Source organism: Oncorhynchus clarkii, chromosome 26, assembly GCF_045791955.1.
Source record: "Oncorhynchus clarkii lewisi isolate Uvic-CL-2024 chromosome 26, UVic_Ocla_1.0, whole genome shotgun sequence".
Classification (NCBI taxonomy): Eukaryota; Metazoa; Chordata; class Actinopteri; order Salmoniformes; family Salmonidae; genus Oncorhynchus; species Oncorhynchus clarkii.
In genome coordinates, this window is record NC_092172.1 from 42,202,230 (window position 1) to 42,222,459 (window position 20,230).

Genomic DNA, 20,230 nt, shown 5'->3' on the forward strand with positions numbered 1-20,230 from the left:
ACTTGCTACCCTCTCCACTACTGTTCCATCGATGTGGATAGGGGGGTGTTCCCTCTGCTGTTTCCTGAAGTCCACAATCATCTCCTTAGTTTTGTTGACGTTGAGTGTGAGGTTATTTTCCTGACACCACACTCCGAGGGCCCTCACCTCCTCCCTGTAGGCCGTCTCATCGTTGTTGGTAATCAAGCCTACCACTGTTGTGTCGTCCGCAAACTTGATGATTGAGTTGGAGGCGTGCGTGGCCACGCAGTCGTGGGTGAACAGGGAGTACAGGAGAGGGCTCAGAACGCACCCTTGTGGGGCCCCAGTGTTGAGGATCAGCGGGGGGGAGATGTTGTTGCCTACCCTCACCACCTGGGGGTGGCCCGTCAGGAAGTCCAGTACCCAGTTGCACAGGGCGGGGTCGAGACCCAGGGTCTCGAGCTTGCCGAGCTGTAGTCGATGAACAGCATTCTCACATAGGTATTCCTCTTGTCCAGATGGGTTAGGGCAGTGTGCAGTGTGGTTGAGATTGCATCGTCTGTGGACCTATTTGGGCGGTAAGCAAATTGGAGTGGGTCTAGGGTGTCAGGTAGGGTGGAGGTGATATGGTCCTTGACTAGTCTCTCAAAGCACTTCATGATGACGGAAGTGAGTGCTACGGGGCGGTAGTCGTTTAGCTCAGTTACCTTAGCTTTCTTGGGAACAGGAACAATGGTGGCCCTCTTGAAGCATGTGGGAACAGCAGACTGGTATAGGGATTGATTGAATATGTCCGTAAACACACCGGCCAGCTGGTCTGCGCATGCTCTGAGGGCGCGGCTGGGGATGCCGTCTGGGCCTGCAGCCTTGCGAGGGTTAACATGTTTAAATGTCTTACTCACCTCGGCTGCAGTGAAGGAGAGACCGCATGTTTTCGTTGCAGGCCGTGTCAGTGGCACTGTATTGTCCTCAAAGCGGGCAAAAAAAATATTTAGTCTGCCTGGGAGCAGGACATCCTGGTCCGTGACTGGGCTGGATTTCTTCCTGTAGTCCGAGATTGACTGTAGACCCTGCCACATGCCTCTTGTGTCTGAGCCGTTGAATTGAGATTCTACTTTGTCTCTGTACTGACGCTTAGCTTGTTTGATAGCCTTGCGGAGGGAATAGCTGCACTGTTTGTATTCGGTCATGTTACCAGACACCTTGCCCTGATTAAAAGCAGTGGTTCACGCTTTCAGTTTCACGCGAATGCTGCCATCAATCCACGGTTTCTGGTTAGGGAATGTTTTAATCGTTGCTATGGGAACGACATCTTCAACGCACGTTCTAATGAACTCGCACACCGAAACAGCGTATTCGTCAATGTTGTTGTCTGACGCAATACGAAACATGTCCCAGTCCACGTGATGGAAGCAGTCTTGGAGTGTGGAGTCAGCTTGGTCGGACCAGCGTTGGACAGACCTCAGCGTGGGAGCCTCTTGTTTTAGTTTCTGTCTGTAGGCAGGGATCAACAAAATGGAGTCGTGGTCAGCTTTTCCGAAAGGGGGGCGGGGCAGGGCCTTATATGCGTCGCGGAAGTTAGAGTAACAATGATCCAAGGTCTTTCCACCCCTGGTTGCGCAATCGATATGCTGATAAAATTTAGGGAGTCTTGTTTTCAGATTAGTTTTGTTAAAATCCCCAGCTACAATGAATGCAGCCTCCGGATAAATGGTTTCCAGTTTGCAAAGAGTCAAATAAAGTTCATTCAGAGCCATCGATGTGTCTGCTTGGGGGGGATATATACGGCTGTGATTATAATCGAAGAGAATTCTCTTGGTAGATAATGCAGGCTACATTTGATTGTGAGGAATTCTAAATCAGGTGAACAGAAGGATCCAGGTCTGGTGTTTACTACAGTATTTGATCCAGGTCTGGTGTTTATTACAGTATTTGATCCAGGTCTGGTGTATATTACAGTATTTGATCCAGGTCTGGTGTTTATCACAGTATTTGATCCAGGCCTGGTGTTTATTACAGTATTTGATCCAGGTCTGGTGTTTATTACAGTATTTGATCCAGGTCTGGTGTTTATTCCAGTATTTGATCCAGGTCTGGTGTTTACTACAGTATTTGATCCAGGTCTGGTGTTTATTTCAGTATTTGATCTAGGTCTGGTGTTTATTACAGTATTTGATCCAGGTCTGGTGTTTATTCCAGTATTTGATCCAGGTCTGGTGTTTACTACAGTAGTTGATCCAGGTCTGGTGTTTATTACAGTATTTGATCCAGGTCTGGTGTTTATTCCAGTATTTGATCCAGGTCTGGTGTTTCTGTGTGTATTAATGGTGATCTGTGTTAGTGTTTGTATAAATATGCCTCCCCCTCTCTATTCCAGCTGCCCTGATGATGGAGGAGCTGAATCCTTACACTAAGATCAGCCCGGCCTTGGCATCAGAGCACCAGTCAGCGGGCGCTGTCATAGGCATCATCTTCCTCCTCCTCTTCATCATGAGCGTGTTGGGGGTGGTGGTGTGGTGGCGGCATCACCAGAGAGAGAAAGGAGGGCAGCACATGCCCAGTGTGTCCTACAGCCCTGCCCTGAGGATCAGCAGCCAGGGTTACTCCCTCTCTGGTGAGACGCTCCAGACTCTACCACTTAGTCATGTTAACTAAGTCAGTCAGGGTTACTCCCTCTCTGGTGAGACGCTCCAGACTCTACCACTTAGTCATGTTAACTAAGTCAGTCAGGGTTACTCCCTCTCTGGTGAGACTCTCCAGACTCTACCACTAAGTCATGTTAACTAAGTCAGTCAGGGTTACTCCCTCTCTGGTGAGACTCTCCAGACTCAACCACTTAGTCATGTTAACTAAGTCAGTCAGGGTTACTCCCTCTCTGGTGAGACGCTCCAGACTCTACCACTTAGTCATGTTAACTAAGTCAGTGTGGTCTCTCTCTACAGGACTGTCTCTTTACAGTGTGGACTCTCTCTACAGGACTGTCTCTTTACAGTGTGGACTCTCTCTACAGGACTGTCTCTTTACAGTGTGGACTCTCTCTACAGGACTGTCTCTTTACAGTGTGGACTCTCTCTACAGGACTGTCTCTTTACAGTGTGGACTCTCTCCACAGTACTGTCTCTTTGCAGTGTGGACTCTCTCTACAGGACTGTCTCTTTACAGTGTGGTCTCTCTCTACAGGACTGTCTCTTTACAGTGTGGACTCTCTCTACAGGACTGTCTCTTTACAGTGTGGACTCTCTCTACAGGACTGTCTCTTTACAGTGTGGACTCTCTCTACAGGACTGTCTCTTTACAGTGTGGACTCTCTCTACAGGACTGTCTCTTTACAGTGTGGACTCTCTCTACAGGACTGTCTCTTTACAGTGTGGACTCTCTCTACAGGACTGTCTCTTTACAGTTTCGACTCTCTCTACAGGACTGTCTCTTTGCAGTGTGGTCCCTCTCCACAGCCCTCGGGGGTGATCTGACTGAAATTGGGGGGTGATCTAACTAAATTCAGGGGTGATCTGACTGAACTCTCTTTCCAGCTAGATCCTCCTCTCTCTTGCTGTTTGTGTTCTCAGCGAACTCAGCTTCCTGATGAAACCTCTGTTTTAAACAACCTTGTATTGAAAATGTCCCCATGGAGCTGTGTGTTTTTGCGTTTGCTTGCGTGCTCGCCCATGTGACTGTGAGTGTGTGTGTGTGTGTGTGTAGAGTCCTATGCTACAAGCTGATGTTTCCGTGGTGAGCAGGGCATCAGTGTACAGGCTTTGTTCTCCTCTCTAGACTCCTCTCCTACCATCAGCAACGTCAGTCGTTGTTTCACTAACCCCTCCTACCACACTCTGGGAGCATGTACCTACGCTGGCCACTACGCCAAGCCTGACAAGAAGACCAGAAGGGCCAAGGTGGGTGGCAACGAACGTTAACGTTATTTATGCTAAGAGTACATACAGACAACTGCCAAAATAAAGAAAATTAATAGTTTTCACCACGATCAGACAGAACAGCTTCAATGCACCTCGGCATAGATTCTACAGGTGTCTGGAACTCTCTATTGGAGGGATGTGACATCATTCTATTGGAGGGATGTGACATCGTTCTATTGGAGGGATGTGACATCATTCTATTGGAGGGATGTGACATCATTCTATTGGAGGGATGTGACATCATTCTATCGGAGGGATGTGACATCATTCTATTGGAGGGATGTGACATCATTCTATTGGAGGGATGTGACATCATTCTATTGGAGGGATGTGACATCGTTCTATTGGAGGGATGTGACACCGTTCTATTGGAGGGATATGACATCGTTCTATTGGAGGGATGTGACATCATTCTATTGGAGGGATGTGACACCGTTCTATTGGAGGGATGTGACATCGTTCTATTGGAGGGATGTGACATCATTCTATCGGAGGGATGTGACATCGTTCTTCCTCCAGAAATTCAATCGTTTTGGTGTTTTGTTGATGGTGGTTGGAAAACGCTGGTCTCAGGTGCCGCTCCACAATCTCCCAGAAGTGTTCAGTTGGGTTGAGATCTGGTGACTGAAACGGCCAGGTCACATGGTTTATTTTGTTTTTCATGCTCATCCAACCATTCAGTGACCACTCGTTACATGTGTAGGGGGCATTGTCATTGTATGGGAAAGCATAAAAGCTACCATTACTATGTTAATTGCTTAATTAACTCTGGAACCACACCTGTGTGGAAGCACCTGCTTTCAATATACTTTGTATCCCTCATCTACTCAAGTGTTTTCTTTATTCTGGCAGTTACCTGTGCATTGGCATTCTCCAAGAAACATGTGTCAGTTCTTTGTGTGTTGTGCCACGTGTAGCAGCTACTCTTCCTGTGGTCCTCATCAGCTGTTCCACGTACAGCAACTACTCTTCCTGTGGTCCTCATTAGCTGTTCCACGTTCAGCAGCTACTCTTCCTGTGGTCCTCATTAGCTGTTTCACGTTCAGCAGCTACTCTTCCTGTGGTCCTCATTAGTTGTTCCACGTGTAGCAACTACTCTTCCTGTGGTCCTCATTAGCTGTTCCACGTTCAGCAGCTACTCTTCCTGTGGTCCTCATTAGCTGTTCCACGTTCAGCAGCTACTCTTCCTGTGGTCCTCATTAGCTGTTCCACGTGCAGCAGCTACTCTTCCTGGGGTCCTCATAAGCTGTTCCACGTGCAGCAGCTACTCTTCCTGGGGTCCTCATTAGCTGTTCCACGTGTAGCAGCTACTCTTCCTGTGGTCCTCATCAGATGTTCCACGTGTAGCAGCTACTCTTCCTGTGGTCCTCATTAGCTGTTCCACGTGTAGCAGCTACTCTTCCTGTGGTCCTCATTAGCTGTTCCACGTGTAGCAGCTACTCTTCCTGTGGTCCTCATCAGCTGTTCCACGTGTAGCAGCTACTCTTCCTGTGGTCCTCATTAGCTGTTCCACGTGTAGCAGCTACTCTTCCTGGGGTCCTCATTAGCTGTTCCACGTGTAGCAGCTACTCTTCCTGTGGTCCTCATTAGCTGTTCCACGTGTAGCAGCTACTCTTCCTGTGGTCCTCATTAGCTGGTCCACGTGTAGCAGCTACTCTTCTTGTGGTCCTCATTAGCTTTTCCACGTCTAGCAGCTACTCTTCCTGTGGTCCTCATTAGCTGTTCCACGTGTAGCAGCTACTCTTCCTGTGGACCTCATCAGCTGTTCCACGTGTAGCAGCTACTCTTCCTGTGGTCCTCATTAGCTGTTCCACGTGTAGCAGCTACTCTTCCTGTGGTCCTCATTAGCTGGTCCACGTGTAGAAGCTACTCTTATTGTGGTCCTCATTAGCTTTTCCACGTGCAGCAGCTACTCTTCCTGTGGTCCTCATTAGCTGTTCCACGTGCAGCAGCTACTCTTCCTGTGGTCCTCATTCGCTGTTCCACGTGCAGCAGCTACTCTTCCTGGGGTCCTCATCAGCTGTTCCACGTGTAGCAGCTACTCTTCCTGGTGTCCTCATTAGCTGTTCCACGTGTAGCAGCTACTCTTCCTGTGGTCCTCATTAGCTGTTCCACGTGCAGCAGCTACTCTTCCTGTGGTCCTCATTAGCTGTTCCACGTGTAGCAGCTACTCTTCCTGTGGTCCTCAGTCTGTCTGTGTGTAGCAGCTACTCTTCCTGTGGTCCTCATTAGCTGTTCCACGTGCAGCAGCTACTCTTCCTGGGGTCCTCATCAGCTGTTCCACGTGTAGCAGCTACTCTTCCTGGTGTCCTCATTAGCTGTTCCACGTGTAGCAGCTACTCTTCCTGTGGTCCTCATTAGCTGTTCCACGTGCAGCAGCTACTCTTCCTGTGGTCCTCTTTAGCTGTTCCACGTGTAGCAGCTACTCTTCCTGTGGTCCTCAGTCTGTCTGTGTGTAGCAGCTACTCTTGCTGGGGCCCTCAGTCTGTCTGTGTGTAGCAGCTACTCTTGCTGGGGCCCTCAGTCTGTCTGTGTGTAGCAGCTACTCTTGCTGGGGTCCTCAGTCTGTCTGTGTTTCCTTCCCAGGTGAAGGACAAGAGGTTAAACAGGAATAGTGCTCCAGAGTGGACAGCCTACTATAACCTCGATGAACTGGGTATGTCTGATGACTCCCTTATAAAACCCATTGTAAATACAAGTTGATTTGGGATTGTTTAATTAACCTCTCTGGGATATGTGGGACGGTAGCGTCCCACCTGGCCAAAAGCCAGAGGAAATGCAGAGCGCCAAATTCAAATAAATTACTATAAAAATCAAACGTTCATTTAATCACACATGCAAGAGAGCAAATTAAAGCTACACGTGTTGTGAATCCAGCCAACATGTCAGAGTTCAAAAAGGCTTTTCGGCGAAAGCAAACGATGCCATTATCTGAGGATAGCACCATAGTGAACAAAGAGAGAAAACCATATTTCAACCCTGCAGGCGCGACACAAAACGCAGAAATAAAGATATAATTCATGCCTTACCTTTGACGAGCTTCTTCTGTTGGCACTCCAATATGTCCCATAAACATTACAAATGGTCCTTCTGTTCGATTAATTCCGTTGATATATATCCAAAATGTCCATTTATTTGGCGCGTTTGATCCAGAAAAACACCGGTTCCAACTTGCGCAACGTGACTACAAAATATCTCAAAAGTTACCTGTAAACTTTGCCAAAACATTTCAAACTACTTTTGTAATAAAACTTTAGGTATTTTTTAACATAAATCATCGATAAAATTGAAGACGGGATGATCTGTGTTCAATACAGGAGGAAAACAAACTGTAGCATGCTTTCTGGTCACGCGCCTCTATCTAACAGTACACTTCAAGTTACCCTCGTTCAAGATGGCCCTACTTCTTCATTACACAAAGGAAAAACCTCAACCAATTTCTAACGACTGTTGACATCCAGTGGAAGCGATAGGAACTGCAAGAAGGTCCCTTAGAAATCTGGATTCCCAATGAAACCCATTGAAAAGAGAGTGACCTAAAAAAAAAAAATCTGAATGGTTTGTCCTCGGGGTTTCGCCTGCTAAATAAGTTGTGTTATACTCACAGACATGATTCAAACCGTTTTAGAAACTTCAGAGTGTTTTATATCCAAATCTACTAATAATATTCATATCTTATCTTCTGGGGATGAGTAGCAAGCAGTTGAATTTGGGCATGTATTTCATGCTGTTTAGATGGCCATACTGCCCCCTGTCACCAAGAAGTTAACAAAACTTTAGGAACACCTTCTGTATAGATGGCCATATACACTGACTGTTCAAAACTTTAGGAACACCTTCTGTATAGGTGGCCATATACACTGACTGTTCAAAACATTAGGAACACCTGCTGAATAGATGGCCATATACACTGACTGTTCAAAACTTTAGGAACACCTGCTGTATCAAAACATTAGGAACACCTGCTGTATAGATACACTGACTGTTCAAAGCATTAGGAACACCTGCTGTATAGATGCACTGACTGTTCAAAACATTAGGAACACCTGCTGTATAGATACACTGACTGTTCAAAACATTAGGAACACCTTTTGTATAGATGGCCAAAAACACTGACTGTTCATAACATTAGGAACACCTTCTGTATAGATGGCCATATACACTGACTGTTCATAACATTAGGAACACCTTCTGTATAGATGGCCATATACACTGACTGTTCAAAACATTAGGAACACCTGCTGTATAGATGGCCAAAAACACTGACTGTTCATAACATTAGGAACACCTTCTGTATAGATGGCCATATACACTGACTGTTCATAACATTAGGAACACCTTCTGTATAGATGGCCATATACACTGACTGTTCAAAACATTAGGAACACCTGCTGTATAGATACACTGACTGTTCAAAACATTAGGAACACCTTCTGTATAGATGGCCATATAGTTAAACATAGTTAATCTGTCCCTTTAACATCTCTGTAGGTGTGTACCGTATAGACAGACTCTTAATCTGTCTCTTTAACATCTCTGTAGGTGTGTACCGTATAGACAGACTCTTAATCTGTCTCTTTAACATCTCTGTAGGTGTGTACCGTGTAGACAGACTCTTAATCTGTCCCTTTAACATCTCTGTAGGTGTGTACCATGTAGACAGACGCTACAGCTCCTACCATGAACAGTACTACAGAGGTAGAGTATGAGACTCCACTATGTCCTTATGAAGAAGACCATCTCATATAAACAGAGTGGTTGGTCTGTGTTACCCAAAGACTTTCCTGCACTGTAGTGTGTGACTGCATGTGTGCTGTGTGTGTGTTTGTGTTAGAGTATGTGAGTGGAGCGAGGAGTGGAACGTGCTCAATTTGACTGGAGCGCGGAGCGAGTTTCCCAAAGGCTGGAACGCCGGCCTTCTCGCCCGCTCCAGTTTCGCTCCAGTACCTCTCCAGCAGCGCTCTCTTCATGAGCTCAGGGCATGCCTGTCCCAGCATGCATTTGTATAGTCTACTTGTGTGCTGCTATAGCCCCTTGCTTTAGCTACTGTCATGGAGTTCACTAAATATTTTCATAAAGAAACTGATAAAACACACAGGTGCAAAATCACTTACAAAGATGAGGAGGAACCAAGAGCAAGAGAATGAGTGTGGTGATGTAGTGTCCACAACTAAAGAAGAGAGGGAGTGTGGTGATGTAGTGTCCACTACTAACGAAGAGAGGGAGTGTGGTGATGTAGTGTAGTGATGTAGTGTCCACTACTAAAGAAGAGAGGGAGTGTGGTGATGTAGTGTCCACAACTAAAGAAGAGAGGGAGTGTGGTGATGTAGTGTAGTGATGTAGTGTCCACTACTAAAGAAGAGAGGGAGTGTGGTGATGTAGTGTCCACAACTAAAGAAGAGAGGGAGTGTGATGATGTAGTGTCCACAACTAAAGAAGAGAGGGAGTGTGGTGATGTAGTGTCCACAACTAAAGAAGAGAGGGAGTATGGTGATGTAGTGTCCACTACTAAAGAAGAGAGGGAGTGTGGTGATGTAGTGTCCACTACTAAAGAAGAGAGGGAGTGTGATGATGTAGTGTCCACAACTAAAGAAGAGAGGGAGTGTGGTGATGTAGTGTGGTGATGTAGTGTCCACAACTAAAGAAGAGAGGGAGTGTGGTGATGTAGTGTCCACAACTAAAGAAGAGAGGGAGTATGGTGATGTAGTGTCCACTACTAAAGAAGAGAGGGAGTGTGGTGATGTAGTGTCCACTACTAAAGAAGAGCGGGAGTGTGGTGATGTAGTGTCCACAACTAAAGAAGAGAGGGAGTGTGGTGATGTAGTGTGGTGATGTAGTGTCCACAACTAAAGAAGAGAGGGAGTGTGGTGATGTAGTGTGGTGATGTAGTGTGGTGATGTAGTGTCCACAACTAAAGAAGAGAGGGAGTGTAGTGATGTAGTGTCCACTACTAAAGAAGCGAGGGAGTGTGGTGATGTAGTGTCCACTACTAAAGAAGAGAGGGAGTGTGGTGATGTAGTGTCCACTACTAAAGAAGAGAGGGAGTGTGGTGATGTAGTGTCCACTACTAAAGAAGAGAGGGAGTGTGGTGATGTAGTGTCCACAACTAAAGAAGAGAGGGAGTGTGGTCTGATTACCAACAATGACGAGACAGCCTACAGGGATGAGGTTAGGGCCCTGGGGTTGTTGTGCTAGGAAAATAACCTCTCACCCAACGTCAACAAAACAAAGGAGATGATCGTGGACTTCAGGAAACAGCAGAGGGAGCACCCCCCTATCCACATCAAAGGGACAGTAGTGGAGAAGGTGGAAAGTTGTAAGTTCCTCGGCATACACATCGTGGACAAACTGAAATGGTCCACCCACACAGACAGCGTGGTGAAGAAGGAGCAACAGCACATCTTCAACCTCAGGAAGCTGAAGAAATGTGGCTTGTCACCTAAAACCCTCCCAAAGTTTTACAGATGCACAATTGAGAGCATCCTGTTGGCCTGTATCACAGCCTGGTACGGCAACTGCACCGCCCTCAACCGCAAGGCTCTCCAGAGGGAAGTGAGGTCTGCACAACACATCACCGGGGGCAAGCTACCTGCCCTCCATGACACCTATAGCACCCAATATCATAGGAAGGCCAAAAAGATCATCAAGGACAACAACCACCCGAGCCACTTCCTGTTCACACCGCTACCATCCAGAAGGCGAGGTCGGTACAGGTGCATCAAAGCTGGGACGGAGAGACTGAAGAACAGCTTCTATCTCAAGGTCTTCAGGCTGCTAAACCTCAATCACTAACTCAGAGAGGCTGCTGCCTACAGTGCCTTGCAAAAGCAAGAATCCCCCTTGGCATTTTTTCCTATGTTGTTGCATTACAACCTGTAATTTAAATATATTTTTATTTGGAGTTCATGTAATGGACAAACACAAAATAGTCAAATGAAAAAATGTACTTGTTGAAAAATGTCAAGAAAATAAAACAACTGAAAAGTGGTGCGTGCATACAGTATTCACCCCCTCTGCTATGAAACCCCACAACAAACCTGGGCCGCCCACCAAAACTCATGAACCAGGCAAGGAGGGCATTAATCAGAGAGGCAACAAAGAGACCAAAGATGACCCTGAAGGAGCTGCAAAGCTCCACAGCGGAGATTGGAGTATCTGTGCATAGGACCACTTTAAGCCGTACACTCCACAGAGCTGGGCTTTACGGAAGGGTGGCCAGAAAAAAAGCCATTGCTTAAAGAAAAAAATAAGCAAACACGTTTGGTGTTCAGCTAAAAAGGCACGTGAGAGACTCCAAAAACATATGGAAGAAGGTACTCTGGTCAGATGAGACTAGAATTTAGCTTTTTGGCCATCAAGGAAAACGCTATGTTTGGCGCAAACCCAACACCTCTCATCACCCCGAGAACACTATCCCCACAGTGAAGCATGGTGGTGGCAGCATCATGCTGTGAGGATGTTTTTCATAGGCAGGGACTGGGAAACTGGTCAGAACTGGAGACATGATGGATGGCGCTAAATACAGGAAAATTCTTGAGGGAAACCTTTTTCAGTCTTCCAGAGATTTGAGACTGGGAAGGAGGTTCACCTTCCAGCAGGACAATGACCCTAAGCATATTGCTAATACAACACTCGAGTGGTTTAAGGGGAAACATGTAAATGTCTTGGAATGGTCTAGTCAAAGCCCAGACCTCAATCCAATTGAGAATCTGTTGTATGACTTAAAGATTGCTGTACACCAGCGGAACCCATCCAACTTGAAGGAGCTGGAGCAGTTTTGCCTTGAAGAATGGGCAAAAATCCCAGTGGCTAGATGTGCCAAACTTATAGAGACCTACCCCAAGAGACTTACAGCTGTAATCACAACAATAGATGGGTGTTGGTTAAATGGTAGGTCCAGGAAGTCACAACAATAGATGGGTGTTGGTTAAATGGTAGGTCCAGAAAGTCACAACAATAGATGGGTGTTGGTTAAATGGTAGGTCCAGAAAGTCACAACAATAGATGGGTGTTGGTTAAATGGTAGGTCCAGAAAGTCACAACAATAGATGGGTGTTGGTTAAATGGTAGGTCCAGAAAGTCACAACAATAGATGGGTTTTGGTTAAATGGTAGGTCCAGAAAGTCACAACAATAGATGGGTGTCGGTTAAATGGTAGGTCCAGAAAGTCACAACAATAGATGGGTGTTGGTTAAATGGTAGGTCCAGAAAGTCACAACAATAGATGGGTGTTGGTTAAATGGTAGGTCCAGAAAGTCACAACAATAGATGGGTGTTGGTTAAATGGTAGGTCCAGAAAGTCACAACAATAGATGGGTGTTGGTTAAAGTAATGAGCGGGATTTCAGACCACTCAACACCGCTCTGTAAGCAGTGAGAGGGATTTCAGACCACTCACCACCGCTCTGTAAGCAGTGAGAGGGATTTCAGACCACTCACCACCGCTCTGTAAGCAGTGAGAGGGATTTCAGACCACTCACCACCGCTCTGTAAGCAGTGAGAGGGATTTCAGACCACTCACCACCGCTCTGTAAGCAGTGAGAGGGATTTCAGACCACTCACCACCGCTCTGTAAGCAGTGAGAGGGATTTCAGACCACTCACCACCGCTCTGTAAGCAGTGAGAGGGATTTCAGACCACTCACCACCGCTCTGTAAGCAGTGAGAGGGATTTCAGACCACTCACCACCGCTCTGTAAGCAGTGAGAGGGATTTCAGACCACTCACCACCGCTCTGTAAGCAGTGAGAGGGATTTCAGACCACTCACCACCGCTCTGTAAGCAGTGAGAGGGATTTCAGACCACTCACCACCGCTCTGTAAGCAGTGAGCGGGATTTCAGACCACTCACCACCGCTCTGTAAGCAGTGAGAGGGATTTCAGACCACTCACCACCGCTCTGTAAGCAGTGAGAGGGATTTCAGACCACTCACCACCGCTCTGTAAGCAGTGAGAGGGATTTCAGTGAGAGGGATTTCAGACCAGCTCTGTAAGCAGTGAGAGGGATTTCACTCACCACCGCTCTGTAAGCAGTGAGAGGGATTTCAGACCACTCACCACCGCTCTGTAAGCAGTGAGAGGGATTTCAGACCACTCACCACCGCTCTGTAAGCAGTGAGAGGGATTTCAGACCACTCACCACCGCTCTGTAAGCAGTGAGAGGGATTTCAGACCACTCACCACCGCTCTGTAAGCAGTGAGAGGGTAAGCAGTGAGAGGGATTCAGACCACTCACCACCGCTCTGTAAGCAGTGAGAGGGATTTCAGACCACTCACCACCGCTCTGTAAGCAGTGAGAGGGATTTCAGACCACTCACCACCGCTCTGTAAGCAGTGAGAGGGATTTCAGACCACTCACCACCGCTCTGTAAGCAGTGAGAGGGATTTCAGACCACTCACCACCGCTCTGTAAGCAGTGAGAGGGATTTCAGACCACTCACCACCGCTCTGTAAGCAGTGAGAGGGATTTCAGACCACTCACCACCGCTCTGTAAGCAGTGAGAGGGATTTCAGACCACTCACCACCGCTCTGTAAGCAGTGAGAGGGATTTCAGACCACTCACCACCGCTCTGTAAGCAGTGAGAGGGATTTCAGACCACTCACCACCGCTCTGTAAGCAGTGAGAGGGATTTCAGACCACTCACCACCGCTCTGTAAGCAGTGAGAGGGATTTCAGACCACTCACCACCGCTCTGTAAGCAGTGAGAGGGATTTCAGACCACTCACCACCGCTCTGTAAGCAGTGAGAGGGATTTCAGACCACTCACCACCGCTCTGTAAGCAGTGAGAGGGATTTCAGTGAGAGGGATTTCAGACCACTCACCACCGCTCTGTAAGCAGTGAGAGGGATTTCAGACCACTCACCACCGCTCTGTAAGCAGTGAGAGGGATTTCAGACCACTCACCACCGCTCTGTAAGCAGTGAGAGGGATTTCAGACCACTCACCACCGCTCTGTAAGCAGTGAGAGGGATTTCAGACCACTCACCACCGCTCTGTAAGCAGTGAGAGGGATTTCAGACCACTCACCACCGCTCTGTAAGCAGTGAGAGGGATTTCAGACCACTCACCACCGCTCTGTAAGCAGTGAGAGGGATTTCAGACCACTCACCACCGCTCTGTAAGCAGTGAGAGGGATTTCAGACCACTCACCACCGCTCTGTAAGCAGTGAGAGGGATTTCAGACCACTCACCACCGCTCTGTAAGCAGTGAGAGGGATTTCAGACCACTCACCACCGCTCTGTAAGCAGTGAGAGGGATTTCAGACCACTCACCACCGCTCTGTAAGCAGTGAGAGGGATTTCAGACCACTCACCACCGCTCTGTAAGCAGTGAGAGGGATTTCAGACCACTCACCACCGCTCTGTAAGCAGTGAGAGGGATTTCAGACCACTCACCACCGCTCTGTAAGCAGTGAGAGGGATTTCAGACCACTCACCACCGCTCTGTAAGCAGTGAGAGGGATTTCAGACCACTCACCACCGCTCTGTAAGCAGTGAGAGGGATTTCAGACCACTCACCACCGCTCTGTAAGCAGTGAGAGGGATTTCAGACCACTCACCACCGCTCTGTAAGCAGTGAGAGGGATTTCAGACCACTCACCACCGCTCTGTAAGCAGTGAGAGGGATTTCAGACCACTCACCACCGCTCTGTAAGCAGTGAGAGGGATTTCAGACCACTCACCACCGCTCTGTAAGCAGTGAGAGGGATTTCAGACCACTCACCACCGCTCTGTAAGCAGTGAGAGGGATTTCAGACCACTCACCACCGCTCTGTAAGCAGTGAGAGGGATTTCAGACCACTCACCACCGCTCTGTAAGCAGTGAGAGGGATTTCAGACCACTCACCACCGCTCTGTAAGCAGTGAGAGGGATTTCAGACCACTCACCACCGCTCTGTAAGCAGTGAGAGGGATTTCAGACCACTCACCACCGCTCTGTAAGCAGTGAGAGGGATTTCAGACCACTCACCACCGCTCTGTAAGCAGTGAGAGGGATTTCAGACCACTCACCACCGCTCTGTAAGCAGTGAGAGGGATTTCAGACCACTCACCACCGCTCTGTAAGCAGTGAGAGGGATTTCAGACCACTCACCACCGCTCTGTAAGCAGTGAGAGGGATTTCAGACCACTCACCACCGCTCTGTAAGCAGTGAGAGGGATTTCAGACCACTCACCACCGCTCTGTAAGCAGTGAGAGGGATTTCAGACCACTCACCACCGCTCTGTAAGCAGTGAGAGGGATTTCAGACCACTCACCACCGCTCTGTAAGCAGTGAGAGGGATTTCAGACCACTCACCACCGCTCTGTAAGCAGTGAGAGGGATTTCAGACCACTCACCACCGCTCTGTAAGCAGTGAGAGGGATTTCAGACCACTCACCACCGCTCTGTAAGCAGTGAGAGGGATTTCAGACCACTCACCACCGCTCTGTAAGCAGTGAGAGGGATTTCAGACCACTCACCACCGCTCTGTAAGCAGTGAGAGGGATTTCAGACCACTCACCACCGCTCTGTAAGCAGTGAGAGGGATTTCAGACCACTCACCACCGCTCTGTAAGCAGTGAGAGGGATTTCAGACCACTCACCACCGCTCTGTAAGCAGTGAGAGGGATTTCAGACCACTCACCACCGCTCTGTAAGCAGTGAGAGGGATTTCAGACCACTCACCACCGCTCTGTAAGCAGTGAGAGGGATTTCAGACCACTCACCACCGCTCTGTAAGCAGTGAGAGGGATTTCAGACCACTCACCACCGCTCTGTAAGCAGTGAGAGGGATTTCAGACCACTCACCACCGCTCTGTAAGCAGTGAGAGGGATTTCAGACCACTCACCACCGCTCTGTAAGCAGTGAGAGGGATTTCAGACCACTCACCACCGCTCTGTAAGCAGTGAGAGGGATTTCAGACCACTCACCACCGCTCTGTAAGCAGTGAGAGGGATTTCAGACCACTCACCACCGCTCTGTAAGCAGTGAGAGGGATTTCAGACCACTCACCACCGCTCTGTAAGCAGTGAGAGGGATTTCAGACCACTCACCACCGCTCTGTAAGCAGTGAGAGGGATTTCAGACCACTCACCACCGCTCTGTAAGCAGTGAGAGGGATTTCAGACCACTCACCACCGCTCTGTAAGCAGTGAGAGGGATTTCAGACCACTCACCACCGCTCTGTAAGCAGTGAGAGGGATTTCAGACCACTCACCAAGCAGTGAGAGGGATTTCGCTCACCACCGCTCTGTAAGCAGTGAGAGGGATTTCAGACCACTCACCACCGCTCTGTAAGCAGTGAGAGGGATTTCAGACCACTCACCACCGCTCTGTAAGCAGTGAGAGGGATTTCAGACCACTCACCACCGCTCTGTAAGCAGTGAGAGGGATTTCAGACCACTCACCACCGCTCTGTAAGCAGTGAGAGGGATTTCAGACCACTCACCACCGCTCTGTAAGCAGTGAGAGGGATTTCAGGCCACTCACCACCGCTCTGTAAGCAGTGAGAGGGATTTCAGACCACTCACCACCGCTCTGTAAGCAGTGAGAGGGATTTCAGACCACTCACCACCGCTCTGTAAGCAGTGAGAGGGATTTCAGACCACTCACCACCGCTCTGTAAGCAGTGAGAGGGATTTCAGGACTCACCACCGCTCTGTAAGCAGTGAGAGGGATTTCAGACCACTCACCACCGCTCTGTAAGCAGTGAGAGGGATTTCAGACCACTCAACACCGCTCTGTAAGCAGTGAGAGGGATTTCAGACCACTCACCACCGCTCTGTAAGCAGTGAGAGGGATTTCAGACCACTCACCACCGCTCTGTAAGCAGTGAGAGGGATTTCAGACCACTCACCACCGCTCTGTAAGCAGTGAGAGGGATTTCAGACCACTCACCACCGCTCTGTAAGCAGTGAGAGGGATTTCAGACCACTCACCACCGCTCTGTAAGCAGTGAGAGGGATTTCAGACCACTCACCACCGCTCTGTAAGCAGTGAGAGGGATTTCAGACCACTCACCACCGCTCTGTAAGCAGTGAGAGGGATTTCAGACCACTCACCACCGCTCTGTAAGCAGTGAGAGGGATTTCAGACCACTCACCACCGCTCTGTAAGCAGTGAGAGGGATTTCAGACCACTCACCACCGCTCTGTAAGCAGTGAGAGGGATTTCAGACCACTCACCACCGCTCTGTAAGTAATGAGAGGGATTTCAGGCCACTCACCACCGCTCTGTAAGCAGTGAGAGGGATTTCAGACCACTCACCACCGCTCTGTAAGCAGTGAGAGGGATTTCAGACCACTCACCACCGCTCTGTAAGCAGTGAGCGGGATTTCAGACCACTCACCACCGCTCTGTAAGCAGTGAGAGGGATTTCAGACCACTCACCACCGCTCTGTAAGCAGTGAGAGGGATTTCAGACCACTCACCACCGCTCTGTAAGCAGTGAGAGGGATTTCAGGCCACTCAACACCGCTCTGTAAGCAGTGAGAGGGATTTCAGACCACTCACCACCGCTCTGTAAGCAGTGAGAGGGATTTCAGACCACTCACCACCGCTCTGTAAGCAGTGAGAGGGATTTCAGACCACTCACCACCGCTCTGTAAGCAGTGAGAGGGATTTCAGACCACTCACCACCGCTCTGTAAGCAGTGAGAGGGATTTCAGACCACTCACCACCGCTCTGTAAGCAGTGAGAGGGATTTCAGACCACTCACCACCGCTCTGTAAGCAGTGAGAGGGATTTCAGACCACTCACCACCGCTCTGTAAGCAGTGAGAGGGATTTCAGACCACTCACCACCGCTCTGTAAGCAGTGAGAGGGATTTCAGACCACTCACCACCGCTCTGTAAGCAGTGAGAGGGATTTCTGTAAGCAGTGACCACTCACCACCGCTCTGTAAGCAGTGAGAGGGATTTCAGACCACTCACCACCGCTCTGTAAGCAGTGAGAGGGATTTCAGACCACTCACCACCGCTCTGTAAGCAGTGAGAGGGATTTCAGACCACTCACCACCGCTCTGTAAGCAGTGAGAGGGATTTCAGACCACTCACCACCGCTCTGTAAGCAGTGAGAGGGATTTCAGACCACTCACCACCGCTCTGTAAGCAGTGAGAGGGATTTCAGACCACTCACCACCGCTCTGTAAGCAGTGAGAGGGATTTCAGACCACTCACCACCGCTCTGTAAGCAGTGAGAGGGATTTCAGACCACTCACCACCGCTCTGTAAGCAGTGAGAGGGATTTCAGACCACTCACCACCGCTCTGTAAGCAGTGAGAGGGATTTCAGACCACTCAACCACCGCTCTGTAAGCAGTGAGAGGGATTTCAGACCACTCACCACCGCTCTGTAAGCAGTGAGAGGGATTTCAGACCACTCACCACCGCTCTGTAAGCAGTGAGAGGGATTTCAGACCACTCACCACCGCTCTGTAAGCAGTGAGAGGGATTTCAGACCACTCACCACCGCTCTGTAAGCAGTGAGAGGGATTTCAGACCACTCACCACCGCTCTGTAAGCAGTGAGAGGGATTTCAGACCACTCACCACCGCTCTGTAAGCAGTGAGAGGGATTTCAGACCACTCACCACCGCTCTGTAAGCAGTGAGAGGGATTTCAGACCACTCACCACCGCTCTGTAAGCAGTGAGAGGGATTTCAGACCACTCAACACCGCTCTGTAAGCAGTGAGAGGGATTTCAGACCACTCACCACCGCTCTGTAAGCAGTGAGAGGGATTTCAGACCACTCACCACCGCTCTGTAAGCAGTGAGAGGGATTTCAGACCACTCACCACCGCTCTGTAAGCAGTGAGAGGGATTTCAGACCACTCACCACCGCTCTGTAAGCAGTGAGAGGGATTTCAGACCACTCACCACCGCTCTGTAAGCAGTGAGAGGGATTTCAGACCACTCACCACCGCTCTGTAAGCAGTGAGAGGGATTTCAGACCACTCACCACCGCTCTGTAAGCAGTGAGAGGGATTTCAGACCACTCACCACCGCTCTGTAAGCAGTGAGAGGGATTTCAGACCACTCACCACCGCTCTGTAAGCAGTGAGAGGGATTTCAGACCACTCACCACCGCTCTGTAAGCAGTGAGAGGGATTTCAGACCACTCACCACCGCTCTGTAAGCAGTGAGAGGGATTTCAGACCACTCACCACCGCTCTGTAAGCAGTGAGAGGGATTTCAGACCACTCACCACCGCTCTGTAAGCAGTGAGAGGGATTTCAGACCACTCACCACCGCTCTGTAAGCAGTGAGAGGGATTTCAGACCACTCACCACCGCTCTGTAAGCAGTGAGAGGGATTTCAGACCACTCACCACCGCTCTGTAAGCAGTGAGAGGGATTTCAGACCACTCACCACCGCTCTGTAAGCAGTGAGAGGGATTTCAGACCACTCACCACCGCTCTGTAAGCAGTGAGAGGGATTTCAGACCACTCACCACCGCTCTGTAAGCAGTGAGAGGGATTTCAGACCACTCACCACCGCTCTGTAAGCAGTGAGAGGGATTTCAGACCACTCACCACCGCTCTGTAAGCAGTGAGAGGGATTTCAGACCACTCACCACCGCTCTGTAAGCAGTGAGAGGGATTTCAGACCACTCACCACCGCTCTGTAAGCAGTGAGAGGGATTTCAGACCACTCAACACCGCTCTGTAAGCAGTGAGAGGGATTTCAGACCACTCAACACCGCTCTGTAAGCAGTGAGAGGGATTTCAGACCACTCAACACCGCTCTGTAAGCAGTGAGAGGGATTTCAGACCACTCACCACCGCTCTGTAAGCAGTGAGAGGGATTTCAGACCACTCACCACCGCTCTGTAAGCAGTGAGAGGGATTTCAGACCACTCAACACCGCTCTGTAAGCAGTGAGAGGGATTTCAGACCACTCACCACCGCTCTGTAAGCAGTGAGAGGGATTTCAGACCACTCACCACCGCTCTGTAAGCAGTGAGAGGGATTCTGTAAGCAGTGAGAGGGATTTCCACTCACCACCGCTCTGTAAGCAGTGAGAGGGATTTCAGACCACTCACCACCGCTCTGTAAGCAGTGAGAGGGATTTCAGACCACTCACCACCGCTCTGTAAGCAGTGAGAGGGATTTCAGACCACTCACCACCGCTCTGTAAGCAGTGAGAGGGATTTCAGACCACTCACCACCGCTCTGTAAGCAGTGAGAGGGATTTCAGACCACTCACCACCGCTCTGTAAGCAGTGAGAGGGATTTCAGACCACTCACCACCGCTCTGTAAGCAGTGAGAGGGATTTCAGACCACTCACCACCGCTCTGTAAGCAGTGAGAGGGATTTCAGACCACTCACCACCGCTCTGTAAGCAGTGAGAGGGATTTCAGACCACTCACCACCG

At 49.2% G+C, this 20,230-nt stretch overlaps 1 protein-coding gene across 1 annotated transcript in view; it reads left to right on the top strand.

Annotated features, from left to right (window-relative positions):
• LOC139384622 (multiple epidermal growth factor-like domains protein 11) overlaps window positions 1–20,230 on the top strand; it is a 52,652-nt gene that overhangs the window by 24,627 nt on the left and 7,795 nt on the right. Inside the window, exons 8-11 of the mRNA XM_071129440.1 lie at window positions 2,339–2,607; window positions 3,699–3,854; window positions 6,462–6,531; window positions 8,520–8,573. Of these exons, the coding sequence (XP_070985541.1) occupies window positions 2,339–2,607; window positions 3,699–3,854; window positions 6,462–6,531; window positions 8,520–8,573 (549 nt within the window). The remainder of the gene's footprint in view (window positions 1–2,338; window positions 2,608–3,698; window positions 3,855–6,461; window positions 6,532–8,519; window positions 8,574–20,230) is intronic.